This window comes from Bos indicus x Bos taurus, chromosome 1 (assembly GCF_003369695.1).
Source record: "Bos indicus x Bos taurus breed Angus x Brahman F1 hybrid chromosome 1, Bos_hybrid_MaternalHap_v2.0, whole genome shotgun sequence".
NCBI lineage: Eukaryota > Metazoa > Chordata > Mammalia > Artiodactyla > Bovidae > Bos > Bos indicus x Bos taurus.
Window position 1 is genome coordinate 94,604,478 of NC_040076.1, and position 16,394 is coordinate 94,620,871.

The following is a 16,394-nucleotide window of genomic DNA, read 5'->3' on the forward strand; positions in this document are numbered from 1 at the left end:
TCTCCAAATCCTGCCCCAAGGCAGTCAGCGGAAATGTCTCTTACACTGATTTGGCCTAAGGGTAGGCAGAATTTATGCATTCATTTAGCACACATTTCTTGAACATCTGTTGTGTGTCAAGCTGTGTATTCAAAGATTAATTAGACGTAATCCCTGTGAACTAGTTGGTCCGGTGTGTGGGCAGGGTTTTCTGACGGACAGCAGCAGCTTTTCCATGTGCTAGAGAACATTCCCTCCAGATGGATGGATGGACAGATACAGAGATTAAGCAGCTTTTTTTTTTTTTTTTTTTTTTACAAAACCTGTCAGTTAATACTTATCTTAAAGTATCCACGCATTAACTAGCCTTCGCAGTGGAGTTCCTGAGCCCTAGTCATTTCACCTGTTTAATGTTCCTTCTGCTTTGCTGTGTAAGGAAGCACGTTTTACTGAAGAATGAACATTTTTAATTTCAGGAAGAGACAGAGTCCAGGCTGAAACCCACAAATACCATGGTAACCTACTTAGCGTACCTAACAACATCACTACCTTAATGAAGATACCCCTTGCTAATGCTAGAGGCAAACAGCTATTTATTAACTCAGCCTCAGTCAGGCTAGAATCTGTAACTGGAGTAATTGCCCTTAATTATACCACAAAATGGAAGTCACAGTTTAAGAGGTAGAAGTGTTGCATCTTCACTATAAACTTGCAATGCAGCCTGGTTTTTAAAGGAGTTTGGAGAGGATGACTAGCAGCAGTACCGCTTCCTTGCCCATTCCTGGCTCTGAGGAGGGTATTTTCTTTTGAAATAAGTTCAATAAATCTACATAGGCAGCAGCACTCGCATTCACAAAGAAATTTACTGAAGCAGAGTCAGTACTCTAATTCTGTAGTATAATCTAAACTGAGCAAATGGCATATTTTCTAATATTTCAATTTTCAAATTCATCAAACTCTGCTAGTTTTAGAATAGCTATTTTGTTCCTTTTTCTTGTTTTGCTGGTGTACCACATCATTTTATTAATCTTTTAAAATTGCAGTTCAATTTAGAAAAAGCATGCGGAACAGGTAATGGAAATGAAAAACTTTACAATTTTGCCATTAGGGTGCTTGTTTGCATCGAGGGACAGACAGTGCAATGAAGCTAATGGCAGAACCTATCTCATGGAGCTGTTGTGAGGTTTAAATGGGTTACTACAAGGAGAGTGTCCATGATCTGGACAGGTAATAACCATGCAGTGTGTGTTACAGTCATTTTGTAATGCTGAGAAGACAGCTAACCCTGAGGTTACTTTCTTTCCTCCTGGGTGGAGGCTTAGCTGCATGGGGAGAGGCTTCCCTGCACACACTGGTCGTTTACCCTCAACCCCCCAGACTGGTTAGTGAAGTGTGGGCAAGAGCACCTTCCTTACACGGTGGCGGGATTCAGTGTGAACACTCATGGAAGAGCCCCAGTCCCTACAGAGTAGGCCTCAAGTAAGTACCTGTTCATCCTAAGCTTTCTGTACATGCTGACAGTGACTTCTCTTTCAAACAATAAAGACCAACCAAAACAAAAGCACACAAGCCAACACACACAAAACAATCCCTCTTTCACCCCAATTCTGTATTTTCTATCACTCCAAGAGGCAGGAGAAGAAAGAACCTTCTTCAGAGCCAGTGATTTACAGCCAGTTGCATGGTGGCCTCTCTGGAAGGCTCCCTAGATTAACACCCTGTGGCTAGAACCACTCAGAGAGATTAAAAATATTCATCAAATATTTGTTTTACCAAGACCAACTTATTTTTAAAATCCATTAATAAGTAAGCCAGAGGCCTTTGGTGATAGAATTAAACACGCTACACATCCCAAGACACAGTGATCGAAGACTCCACATTTTACAACAACCAAGGACTCAGAGTGAGGCTTTGCCGTGAAGAGGACAGCGGCCCTCCGGTTGTCCCGATGGCACCTCCCCGCCTTATGTTTAGAGTGTTCAGGCTCAGTGTTGGGATCCCACGTGTGCATGCACCACCAGCCCTGGAACGTGAGCCACAGCCAGAGGCCCTCCTGTCGTCTAGAAGGACCTGATCCATATCATGTCACAAGGCACCACCCGAAGCCCTAGAAAAGAAGATCTCTACCATGAGAAGAAATCATCGGGGAAGGGGGAGGACCTAGAGCAGCTGGAGTGCCGACCTCACCAGCAGGAGCTGCTGAAACCCTAAGACTTCAATCCTCTGACAAGGGATGCACTATGTGAGGGGCCCACGTCCCCCTGGGGCATACCTTGGTCTGCACTGCCCAGTGAAGACTGGGCCACCCTTCACTTCTCCTCCCGCCGCCCCCCCCCCCCCCCCCCCCCCACACACACACTGTTGGTCTCAAGGGAAGGGGCAGGGGACTTGGATCCAGGAAGACTAGCCACGAGTCTCAGCCCTGCCCCTTACTGCCGAACCATTTGCCCCTGTTCATCTTATTTCTCCATCTGCAAAACAGGGACAGTATCCACCTAATAGGTTGTTTTGAGAGTCAACTGTGGAAATGTGGGTAAAAAGCTTAGCCCTGAGCCCTACAGTAAGAGTTAAACACAGGGAGCCCAGTGGCTCCAGATCCTGTACCATGAGTGTCACCAACCATCCCAGGCAGGGCAAGGTACCCTGAGGACCACTGTGGCTCTCAACTCCCACCACACAGGCTATTCTCCAGGTTGCTGGGGCTACTACCAGTTCCTGTCCCAGCAGGAAGAGGTCCATCTGAACTTGTGATGCTCGGCTGCATCTGTTACGGCTTGTGCTAGACATATAACATTCACCATCCCCCCGCCCCCCCCAAATGGTAACCAGGGAGTTTGCATGAAATTTGCACTGCTTCTTATATCACATGAATGCTTCTGTGCTACAGAAACACAATGATATTATATACACACACACATATTTACATACATAACAGGTGGCATGATTTCTAGAATGTAGTTCATGCTCAATAAAGTCACTGAGTAATTTTAGTATCAGTTCAGGCCACAGGGACCCCTGGTGATATCACAGCTCCTTAAAGGTCTTCCTGGAGCCCTGGGCTTACACTGGCAGTGCCTCTGAGAGGTCTTCTGCTCCACCTTCAACCCCCGATGCCCATGGCCATGTACCTTTGGAAGCATCAGTCCCATGACCAAGGGTTCCTGTGAAGGCCAAGTAAGAGGACTGATATGGATACACCTTGGGGCTCCACTGTGGTGCTCCCCCACTGGTGCAGGGGCTGAAGGCACAATGGGTAATAACAAGCTTTGTAGACAGACGAGTTTGAGTTCAACAGCCTGATGATCTTCACCAGTGTAAGCCAAGTAAACGGTTTTCTCCTGTGTAAAATGGGCACTACAGTAGTGCCGACCCCCTCAGAGGGTTGTTATGAGAATTAAATGGGAAAATGCAGAGAGAACTCATTACAAATTGCCTAGCACCTGTGAGTGCTTGATAAATATTAGTGGTTATTGTTTATAATACTATTAATAACAAAGCAGCAAGGTTCATGGATGATTTACCTCCTTTCTCAACACTGGAGAAGTCTGGAGGGCACCCCCCTCACCCACATCCCTTAGGCTTCCTGGAGCTGGTGGGAAAACTGCATGTAAATACCATCCACGCTGTCCTGGGGAAGCCAGGCTGAGAATCGCTGATGAAAACAGTTGAAAACGGAGCAGCAGATGCTACAGAAATGCTGGCCATTAATGGAAATTTGGGCATTTTTACTTAGGGAAAGGAAAAACAAAGAAATGCTCTCATGTACTAAAACAGATAATTACTTGGAAGGGGAAACATAAACATGGCAGGTTTGGTGAGTCACTGGGAGTTTATGGTTTAAATAAATTCTTTATGGCTCTGCCCCCAACTGGCTTCAGCTTTGACTATAATGTTTTCTTCAAGCTAAACACTCTGATGACCACACACACACGTGGGTTTCAATGCTGGTAATTTAGCACTGATTGAAAAAAAAATTTTACATATTTAAAAATACAGAATGAATATGCCTCTATTCTGCTTGCCTGAGTACTCCATGGTAGATATGAAGAGGTACAAAGACCTTGGCCACAATGCAGAGCCCATTACCATCATGATGAACAAGTCAAAACTCTTCAGTCTGCTTCTAGACACTCGGGATAACAACTGTCTTATTCCCCTCTCATGAATTTGGAATTTGAGATCCAAATGAAAGGACCAAGAAAATTATATGATTTGTTATTAAATAAATATTATGAAGGCAAAACAACAGATTTTTGACATTTTCAAAGAATTCTTTGAACCTCAGCATTTTAGACTTTAATATTGCAAAAGATGACTTTTTTGCACCAAAGTGCAACTGACAGAAAAAATTCAGACATATTACATTTTTATGTGCTTATTTTAAATCATTTCAGAGGAAAATGATATACAAATAATTTAATTTTAAAATCTGTTTCCTTAAAACAGTTTTGTTTAAAAAAATCCAAGAATTCTCTGGATGGCATATAACAAGTTCATAGTAAAAACCAGGTAATCCTGAGGTTTCTGTGTTTACTTTCTTGTTGCTATCAGTACACTGAAAGCTAACAGCAGCCCATTAATATGAACTCAAAATGATCTAACCTGCTGACCCAAAATGGCCTGTGGTCCACAAATGACTGCAAATGGCAATTTCGAAATATCACAAGTTAACAGCTGCTGGTAAGCTCAATGCAGCTATATTTCTTAGCAATGCCATGTCATTACCTTCATTTTTTCTTAATTTCTCTGGGTTGTGTGTGTGTGTGCATTCCCTACATTACTGAGGTTATCTTCGGGATGGAGGATGTTCAAAATAGGAATGAATAGCCTGTGCCCTCACTCCACCAAGAACAGAGTCCCGCCATGTCTATGCAGAAGCAGGTGGCACCAAGTAGGGGCATCTGAGGCAAGGAAGGTTCTTTCCCTAAACTGGTTCTTATGTTGCTGAGAGTACCAGTTTGGAGACTGAACACTCAAGTGCCAAGAGTGATCTCCAAAAGACCATGAGGAAAGGCGTTAATTTCCTAACCCCCATGTTCCCAGCTCCACACGGACCTTTTGGCTTATGAGTAACCAGACTGCAATACATTTGGTTATGCTTCTTTTCTAAGAAATAAAATGTCACTATAGCTACTGAAGAAATTCTGTACATAGAATAAGATTCCTGTTTTCATCTTTTTTTTGTCCACACTGCATTTGATATATATCAAAAAAGAAATTTACTTATACTCAAAGCAAGGATGACTAGAATCTCTAAGGACCACCTGAGAACTTTGCAACTCTGTTCTTTTACTTTGCTTTCTAATATGTGCAGGGAATCTCATCTTCAAGCGTATTCGCAGTCTTCCAGATTTTTATTAATCTACTTTTATTTTAGTGGCCTTGCCTCAATCTTATCTCATTTAGGAAAAACTGGAATGGAAAATGCAATCTACTTCCACTCTGGTACTTATTTTTTAAATAGAAATTCGATTCTTAAATAGAAGAAAAAAATGTAGTCTGAATTCTACTTCTGGTGCAAGTAAGATCTCAAATAGTTCATTTATTACCTGTCACCTCAGGCTGTGCTTAGAACACTGAAACAAAATAAACTAGTAATACTTTACATTTTGCATGATGAATTTTTATGCTCCCTTTTAAAGAAATAAAAATTCTTTTTCCCCCCCATCAGTCAGGGACTGAAGACAGGTATCACTAGCTTCATTTTGTAAATGGAGAAACTGAGGCAAAAAGAAGTTAAGGGACATGCCTCTAGTCATTTAGAAATTCAGTAACGGATGTGGGATTACAACAGAGAATTGACATCCCTGTCCAGAACTACAACTGCCTTCCGGTGATTGAGGGTTATAAAAATGCCATTTACCCAGCAAGGATGGTCATGTGAATTGGAGACTGATCCAGAGAAGCAAAAGGAAATGAACACCAAGGGTCTTTTGTAGGCCCTGAGTTAGTTAACATCTATTTCATTTAATTCAACAATATTCTCTGAGAAATACAAGCAGGAGTTTGTTCTATAATAGGCGTGTGCTCACTCCTGGAGTGCTCATATACTGTGGCCACTTTTATTTGTTGCCCAGTGTGTATTTTTTTACGGTTTCTTCATGCAGGTTACTTTTTGTCCCTCTCTAACAGTGAACTGGCAGTTATACTGCACACATTACAAGCCCCCGCCGCCAATTTTGCTGGCTAAAGGGAAAAGTGTCATGGGCACAAGGGCTGATTTAAATGGAGAGCAAGCGGCAATTATCCAGTTCTGTTAGAGCCCTCTCCCCATTCCCCACTTGGCTGGAGCCTTGCTTTAAAATACATTGGCTGTCTGAGTAACCTGAACAACAGATTAACCATAAATGCATTCCTGGAACTTAAGTTCCTCTTGCCTCAGTGCTGTGTACAATCATCAGGAACAGGGTCCCACAGGGTCAGGATGAGAGTCAGCATCAACTCAAATTCTGTTAGGGCAGCATCAACATTTTGTTTCAGTAACACAGACAGATGCAGCTTCAAAATCATCATTACAACATTATACTCTTAAAATGCATGAGCTGATCTTGTTATTCTAATCCCTGTATGAGGTTAATGCAGTATTATGAAAATGTTTACTTTTGGATATATGTTTTTCTTGCATATAAAGGAAACAAAGACATTTGGATCTGTGCTAGATCTGTTAAGAATAACAGAATTAATCACTCTATAGCCAAACTAACATAATTTTTGTTTTTCTGCTGAAATTAAATAAAATCTCTTGTGCTATCTGCTTGTTTTTTCACATTTATTTATTTCCTCAGCAAGATAAGCTCCTTATAGGCAGGCTACATACCTCACAAGACCTAGCACGCTGTAGTAATTTAAAAAAAAGTTGATGATTGAGTGATCATAATCTAAGTGCTAGGGATAAACTTAGTCCTGCTTTGAGGCTGCTGCATAAATATATAATCAGTGATCTTGGACTGGGAACCTTGTGGGTCAAAATCTTGAATATGTGGGAAACAAATGTCTTGTTCAAGGGGAAAACTTTCCACACAGCAAGTCCCAGTGAGCCGGATGAATTCTAGGTGGACTTACCTTGAAGCAAGGATTTGGGCAAGGTGCCCTACTGCTTTCCTTTTATTTCCATGGAGTAGTAGTGAAAGTCTCTCAGTCGTGTCTGACTCTTTGTGACCCCATCGACTACATACAGTCCATGGAATTCTCCAGGCCAGAACACTGGAGTGTGTAGCCATTCCACCTTGTCCAGGGGATCTTCCCAAACCAGAGATCGAACCCAGGTCTCCCGCATTGCAGGTGATTCTTTACCAGCTGAGCCACCAAGGAAACCCTTATTTACATGAAGCAGCCCAAAGTTTAAAAAAAAAAAAAAAAAATCCAGTGTAAAAGTACCAGAATAGAATGCCATTTACACGAAGATCCAGGACATTCTGTTTCCTGAAGATTATAGCTTTGGTTTCCACCCAATCCTGAATCCTTATCGCTGGTCTCCATCCTGAGGCTCTCCGGCGTGAGGTTATATGGATTGATACTCTTTTAAGACTCATCCAACCTGTTACCTTCTGAATAAGCCCTCTCTGTTCAATTTTCGGCCTAAAGCATATGCCATTCTCCTACCTTCCCTCAACACTCTGTGCTTATGTCAGCCTTTCACACTATGATCTGCCATCTCTTCTACCTATGCCCACCAGACTCATCTATTCAAGAACTAAACAATGCTGATAAATGCCTCCCACTTTGCAGGTGCTCAATAAATAGTAGTGCCTTTTTGAGGGTTTGAAAATACATTTTTGGCCAAACAGTATACTTAGAAATCTCTGGGCCATGTCAGATTTTTTTGATTGTGAGCTCTATAAATTAAACATAATAAACCAGCACATCATAGATGCAAAACCTTAGGGGTTTTGGCCATTAAGTGGTCACTCTTAAGGAATGTTAGTATCTTTCTTCCTCTATATCAAAAGTAGAAGCTAAAATATGAAGAAAAAAGGAGAACACTCTCTAATCATTTACAAAAGACACCTTTTTGAATAGGATTTAGCTCACAAAGAATCTACAGAGATTCACGGCTTTAAGGTGAAAAAGGTGGGAGTGTTTCTGGACTAGAGTTCAGCTTCTAGTTCAACTCCTTTATTTTATGGATATGGAAAACTTGGGAGCAAGAGTTTAGCAGCTGAAATCAACTCAACTCTCTAATCTGACAATTACCAAGCGCGGCGTTATGCATTTTCATTGTTCTGCTGCTGCTTCATGTTTAAAGACTCAGATTACTTGCATTGGCTGCCAAGGACAGTGGTAAAACTCAGACACTGTGGCACTCCTTCCAAATGCCCACAGTGACCGGTGAGCCAGGCAAACATGGGAAAAGAAATATTTTGAGAGCTGACAGCTAAGTAAGTACACGAACACCACAGACTCTGATTCTCACCTTGGCCACAGAAGGATATATGATATTTTGCCACATCTATAACAGAAACTAATTGGTGGTTAATGAAATCAGTACACTGCTAAAGAATGTGAACACTTTCCCCAAAAGCCACAATTAGAAACCACTCTAGCAACCACAATTTCAATTAAAAAGACAGCTGTCATTTTGGAAGAAAATGCTGTTCCTTTCACTGGATAGGCCAAGTTTTAAAGAACTTCAAGGGGAGCAGAATTGACAAAGACCTAAGCACAACTATTATGATCTATCCAATGCCAAGTGTTTCTCCCTAATCTTCAGGAGTCAAGAGTCAAAGTCAAAGGCTTGGATTCATGGGACCATTCACGACAACAGTTCAGTTTCAAAACAGTGAAGAAGGTCATCCTCAAACTCAAATTAGGCCATGTTCACCCTTTTAAATCACAGGAAAATAATTCCACAAATAGAATGAGAATTTATTACGTTCTCTATCCCCATCACTTTGATAACTTCTCAGAATACTGACAAATCTAATTTAGAAAAAGATAAATCTGGACTCTAGCTCATAAAACTAAGAAAAATACTATTCCTAATGGTGAGTTTTCTTAAACTGCCATTTACATTTAGGCAAGTCATTTATTTAACAAGCCAGGTTTTTCCCTTTTTTTATGAGGGAAGAGCATGGACTGATTACAAGGGTTTGCACTCTTTCCTGTCTGACATATCCAGATGTCTCACAACAGCGTTCTTCTTTGGACCAGCACTCACAGAACCTCTGTTCTAAGCCTCTGTACGGTTCTCTGCACGAGGCGCCTCAGGTCACTGCCTTGCATAGGACAGTGCAGAGCTGTCAATCTCCCCATATTCTTGGAGGTAACAGTAGAGGCAGCTGCGCAGGGAGGTCATGAGGTGCTGGCTCAGATCCCAATTCTGCCACCAGCTTCAACAATGATTCGGAATTTTGCTGTTTTTCTAAATAGTACAACTAGGAGGTATTCTCTAAGGAAGGTTCTCAGGACCACCAGTGTAAGCCAAAAGCCCAGGAAAAAAAGACCCATTTACAAATGTCCCCAAATGCCAGCTCAATATATTTATCATGATTTCTGTTAGTCCATAGTTTCTGTTCTTGCCAGTAAGGTTGAGGAGTCTCCTGCCAATAAAATAATAAGCCCGTGAAAAATGCAGCCAAAAGCACATGGCATGGTAAGATGAATGATCTTGTCTGCAAATGAATATGAATTTGATCTCTAATGAATCTCCCCAGAAGAAGCCTTACTTTTTCTGTTCTTTCTATACTAGGACTCATTTCCTAAAGGATGATCACTTTTTGTTCTAAGTCAAACTATTGTGTTTTCTAGGTCTTTCAATGTCAAGTTCAAATGTGACCTGTTTCTCAAAGCTGTTCCTGTTCTTTGCAACCAAAGGGTCTCTGCACTTTATTCCCTATGTCTGCCCCCTTCAAACTCCCAGAGCACTTTTCTCCAATTCTGCTAGTGTTCTATGACGACGTGTAGGTTGATATCATGCTCCTGGAGACAAGGCAGGGCCTTCCTCTTGTTCCTGGTCTCCACTGAAGGCCCACCTTGCAACAGTGCCTTCCACACAGCGGACTCCACTGAGCGGACCTGAATCGAAGGGCCAGTGCAGAGCAGAGATGGAGGTTGGAAGGGGTCTTAAAGAACCAGGTCCCCACATGAAAGAGCAGGGTACCAGGATGCACTAAGGGGAAATGACAGAAACACTTCCACATACCCTGATTTTTGCTTCGGCAGGTGTGTGCAGGAAGGGGCAGCATGTCTACCCCAAAAGGCTGTCTTGGTTTTATGGTGATTTCCCACCTCCTTCAAGCTGAGACTCTTGTTTGAACTTTTGGTACCAGAACTTTCTGTCATTAACTTTTGCTCCACAACTGAATTATTCCTAAATACAGGTCAGCTGCCCATCTTCTGATCGGCCATTCTCAGAGGAAATGAAGTTAGGTTAAATAAATACTATGTGAAAGGCTGGATTTGATTTCTGTCACCAAGAGTGTTTCCTGAGTATGGAATCTTATAAAGAATCTCCTATTTGCTCTAGTTAATTTGATATTATGTTGCACTGCCCATAGTTACAGAGCACAGTCCCCATCTGTACATCACCACAGCTATTTCAGACTGGTAAACATGTTTGTCCTGATGGTTACTGAATATTTAAAAGAGGTTAACATCCCTTCCTGAGTCTTATTTCCCTCTGCACTCATGACTAATCTAACACTATTACACAGCAGGGACTTGAATTTGACCATTTTCCTTTCAGAGAATTTATCTCCATTTTTCTGGCTTTATGAAAGGAAAAAACAAACAAACAAACATGTATTTATCATCTATAGGGAAATCAGGATCATTAGATTCTTAATTTAGAAAATTCCAAAAGGAGGATACAACTTTTATACTCAAACTTAATACTCAAGTGCAGGACCCAAATACCAGGAATCCTTTCAATAAAGATGAGGAGTGTTTCGGAGGCCAGAAGAACTGGGAAGACTTCATCCCATAAGCCAAAGTCATGGAGATTTCGGATGAACCCCTAGGCCCCTCACCTCTTGTTTCTGTCCTCCAGCTGCAGCGTGTACACCATGTCATCAGCAGCGTGCGTCTTGGCGTTACTGTCTCCCCATTTCAGCTTCAGGCTCTGAGGCCCCGCAGCAGCACATTCGAGCCTAGGAGGCAAGGGTGGTAACGGCCGAGTTTTTGCTTTAATGAACTGACTAAATGGTCCAGCTCCAATTTCATTTATGGCCTGAATTCTGATCCTGAAAAAAGAAAACAAATCACAAACACAGGCTTAAGAACCAGTGATTCCTCATTTGAAATCAACATTGTATGTCATATTTCTTACTTGCTCCTATAAAGTAGTATCATGGAATAAAGGAAAACCAGTTAAAATAATCAACACAAACAGTAATGGGCAGCTCGGAAGACACATTATCTTTTCCATTCCTAAACCAACAGCCCAAAACAGCACATTTTCAAGATAGTTCTTTAATTAAAAAAAAAAAAAAAAGACCCTTGTTCAAGGGAACGTATACTAAAGACTTTCATATTTTATTCTGGCCACCCTTTAGCTGCCTCATCAGTTTTGGAAGTAAACAAGCTATAAACAATAAATGAAATTATAAGTGAAAGAGGAGAACAAGAGAGTCTTCTTCAGATTTTGACAAAAAGGACAACAGCTCTTCGATAGTGCATTTTTCCTCCTCTGTCTCCAGCCTCACCCAACAATCTCTGCTAGTCTCTAACCAACATCAAGTGTGCAGACACTGCTGGTAACAGAGTGTCATTCAGAAGTGTAGAAATCTAACTGGATGCTTACTGTGTGCAGTGTTATGGGTAATAAAGACACATGCTCTCATGGTCAAGGAACTGAAAGTCAAACAAAGTGTGTCTCCCCAGGTGGTTCAGTGGTAAAGAATCTGCCTGTCAATGCAAGAAGATGCAGGAGATGCGGGTTTGATCCCTGGGTTGGGAAGATCCCCTGGAGGAGGCCATGGCAACCCATACCAGTATTCTTCTCTGGAGAATCCCATGGACAGAAGAGCCTGGTGGACTACAGTTCACAGGGTTGCAAAGAGTTGGACATGACTGAGCATGCATGCATATATAATACAATATCCCATCATCATTCCCATTTTTCTTATTCTTCTACTTGCTTACTGATTAACTGAAAAATTTCTCCAAGGTCATCAGACAACACATTGATGGCACTGCCCCATCTTTCTTCATCCTCTACACCCCTTGCTGCAGTAAGTACACGTTACTGAAGCTTGTCTCCTCCTGGCACTGGGGGAGCCTACAGATGCCTGCAGAGGCCTTCCTCCTCTACTTCTCAGAGTAAAGGTCTCAAACAAGCCCCCACCCCAATCTCTCTGCTCTTCCTCTCCCGTAAATGGACAGTCCTCTCAATAACCTCAGCCTCTCCACAGCTTCATCCACATAAGACCTTTCTCAGATCTGCCTCTCCTCCATCTCTTCATGCCTCATTACTAGGCCTCCAGTGGAAACTTCCACCCAGAGCCCTTGCTAGGTACACACGCATTTTATTCAGCTGAACCAGCACTGTGGTATCCCTAGATCTAAAAGTTTCAACATTTAAACCTGATGTGAGTTTGAAACAGTGTTTCAAAACCCATGATAGTAAAAAATACAGTCAAAGAGAAATTTTCAGGAAACAGATCAGTTTAAAATATTCTTATAATTTAGTTTTATGTACATCTGTCTCACAGCAATTACTGCTTATGTTTAAATAGAAAATATCATTACATATTACAATACCTAAATCCATCATATGACTGCAAATGAACCTTAATTCTTCAAATTTAAAATTACATAAATTCAGCAAGTCAATTTAATAATGCCTGCAAATTGTTAAGAAGAAAAAAAATAGATTGGTTCCAGGTGAGATGGAGTAAGCACGCACCACCCTTTCTCTCCCACTGAACGGAGCTATTAAACCTGGACAAAATAAATAAAGCAGCCATCTAAGAAGAGCAAAAAGGAAATAGCAGCTAAGGATTTGGGGAAGAAGTCAAGCTATCACCAAACCAGCAGTGAATTTACCATTTTCCCCCCTCCATCATCTCCTGGCTTGGACTCAATATAGCCTAAAATCCAGGGAATTCCTTTTTTTTTTTCTTTTCTTTTCTACATTGTCTTATTCCTCAGCCCTTAGCCTATTCCATCAATTAACAGCCTAAAGAAGAAAAACCACATGATCACATCCACTGATACAGAAAAAGCATTTAATGAAATCCAACATATATTTATAATAAAAATTCTCAGCAAACTAGGTATAGAAGGAAACTTTCTCAACCTGAAAGGGGAACTTACAGAAATACCTACAGCCAATATTACACTTAATGGTCAAAGACTAACTGGAAGATCAGAACAAAGCAAAGATGTCTGCTTTCACCACTCCTATTTAACATTAGGCACAAGATCCAGTTGGTGGGGGTGGGGTGGGCGAAAAGATAGAGATGATAAATAAACGTCAAGACACAGCTGGGACTACTTAAGACCACCTAAATAGAGGCATACTGTGGTCATGAATTGGAAAACTACATAGAAAAATGGTCAGTTTTCCCAAAACTGATCTATAGATACAATGTAACTGTAATAAAATTCCAGCAGGATTCTCCTTAGTTGATACAGATAAGTTGATTCTAAAATTACATGGCAAGGCAAAGGAACTGAAAAATATTGCTAACACAAATCTGAAAAATAATAAAGTTGGAAGAATCATACTATCTGATTTAGGACTTACTATAAAGTTTACTATAAAGTATCAAGATAGTGTGATATCAGACAGACACAAACCAACAGAAACAGACCAGCACAAATATGGCCAATTGATTTCCAACAAATTTGCAAAATTAATTCAATGAAGAAAGAACTGTCTTAACAACCGATATTGGAACAACTGGATATCAAAACCAAAACTAAATCTCAATGTAAATTTCATTCAAAAGTTAACTCAGAATGGATCATAGATCCTAACAATAGAATGCAAAATATAAAACACTTAAGAAGAAAACAGGAGGAAATATGTGCTACCTAGAATTAAAGAATTTTTAGATTTGATGTGAAAAGCATGCATCCAGAATGCATTGAAGACCTTTCAAAACTTGGCAACAAAACTAAAAAATGGACAAGAGACTGGAACAAACACTCCACTGAAGAGGACATACATGTGGCAAATAGGCACACAAAAATACGTTTAACACCATTAGCCATTAGGAAAAGGCAAATTAGACAACAATGAGATGCTACTATCTTTCCCTAATAACGTGGATAAAATTTAAAAATGCTTAATACCATTCTAGCAAGTATAAGTAACAGCTGAAACTCCCATATTTTGCTGCTGAGAATGCAAAATGGTATACAGTAACACTGGAAAACAGTTTGCTTAGAAAGTTTCTTATAAACTTTAGCATACATTTATCATATGATCCAGCAATCACACTTCTTGGGCTGTACTCTAGAGAAATTAAAACATTTATGTTCACATAAAAACCTGCACATAAATGTTTATACCAGATCTGTTCATAATCACCCAAAACTGAATGAATATCTGTATCAGTTTGGAATGTAGCCAACACTTATCTCTTATAAAGTATAGCTAAAATTCTATCACAAAGAGCCTCCTCAGATTCTATTAATCTAGGGCTTCATCAGGTCTCTCTTAGGTAATGCAATGTGAGTCTCTCGACATAACATTCAGTTCAGTTACTCAGTTGGGTCCTACTCTTTGAGACCCTATAGACTACAGCACACCAGGGTTCCCTGTTCATCACCAAACCCTGGAGCTTGCTCAAACTCATGTCCATTGAGTCAGTGATGCCATCCAACCATCTCATCCTCTGTCGTCCCCTTCTCCTGCCTTCAATGTTCCCAGCATCAGGGTCTTTTCCAATGAGTCAGTTCTTTGCATCAAGTGGCCAAAGAATTGGAGTTTCAGCTTCAACATCAGTCCTTCCAATGAATATTCAGGACTGATTTCCTTTAGGATGGACTGGTTTGATCTTCCTGTAGTCCAAGGTACTCTCAAGAGTCTTTTCCAACACCACAGTTCAAAAGCATCAATTCTTTGGCACTCAGCTTTCTTTATAGTCCAATTCTCACATCCATACATGACTACTGAAAAACCATATTAATATGTTGCCTAGGTTGATCATAGCTTTTCTTCCAAGGAGCAAGCGTCTTTTAATTTCATGGCTGTAGTCACCATCTGCAGTGATTTTGCAGCCCAAGAAAATAAAGTCTATCTCTGTTTCCATTGTTTCCCCATCTATTTGCCATGAAGTAATAGGACCAGATGCCATGATCTTAGTTTTCTGAATGCTGAGTTTTAAGCCAACTTTTTCACTCTCCTCTTTCACTTTCATCAAGAAGCTCTTTAGTTCCTCTTTATTTTCTGCCATACAGGTGGTGTCATCTGTATATCTGAGGTTATTGATATTTCTCCCTGCAATCTTGATTCTAGCTTGTGCTTCATCCAGCCCAGCATTTTGCAAGTGTACTCTGTGTAAAAGTTAAATAAGCAGGGTGAAAGATACTGCCTTGATGTACTCCTTTCCCAATTTGGAGCCAGTCTGTTGTTCCATGTCTGGTTCTAACTGTTGCTTCTTGACCTGTATACAGATTTCTCAGGAGGCAGGTAAAGTGATCTAGTCTTCCCACATTTTTAAGAATTTTCCATAGTTTGTTGTGATCCACACAGTCAAAGGCTTTGGTGTAGATAATAAAGCAAAAGTAGATGTTTTGCTAGAATTCTCTTGCTTTATCTATGATCCAACAGATGTTGGGAATTTGATCTCTGGTTCTTCTGCCTTTTCTAAATCCAGCCTGAACATATGGAAGTTCTTGGTCACATACTGTTGAAGCCTTGCTTGGAGAATTTTGAGCATTACTTTGCTAGTGTGTGAGAGAGTGCAATTGTGCTGTAGTTTGAGCATTCTTTGGCATTGCCTTTCTTTGGGATTGGAATGAAAAGTGATCTTTTCCAGTCCTGTGGCCACTGCTGAGTTTTCCAAATTTGCTGGCATATTGCAACACAGTATTGAAAGACTACAATAAACTCTTCTTTGCTTCCCAACATGAGTCTTGTAAAATAGCTGTATGGTATTAATGTAAGAGTTTTTTCCCTATTATTTGAAAAGAAAGACATTTTTCTGCAACTAGAGAGGAAAAGTCTTTCTAAAAAGATAGTCATCATGGTGGTAGAAATTATTCCTTTTTTCCCTATTGAGGAAAAGGGAATTAAGCTAGATCTTTAAGTTTCAGTCTTTTTCCAATGGTAAACAAATCTCCTCACCTACATGGTTTGTGTGAATGTCTTTCTACTGTCCAGCGTGCTATTCCTTCCCTTTATTCTGTGCAGAGGTATTCCTAGAGCCCAGAGACCAAGATGTTTCCTTCCATCTGCTTGCCCGTAGTCCTCCAGAGCCAAGCGCACCTTGTATTCAAGGTGATCCTACTGCTTTGCTCCATGC

General features: G+C 40.7%; 1 protein-coding gene across 2 annotated transcripts in view; it reads right to left on the minus strand.

The window, feature by feature from the left end:
* FNDC3B (fibronectin type III domain containing 3B) overlaps positions 1 to 16,394 on the minus strand; it is a 358,778-nt gene that overhangs the window by 19,685 nt on the left and 322,699 nt on the right. For both annotated transcript variants that reach the window (XM_027541011.1, XM_027541003.1), the window contains exon 23: positions 10,947 to 11,159. In XM_027541011.1, coding sequence (XP_027396812.1) covers positions 10,947 to 11,159 — 213 coding nt within the window. The remainder of the gene's footprint in view (positions 1 to 10,946; positions 11,160 to 16,394) is intronic.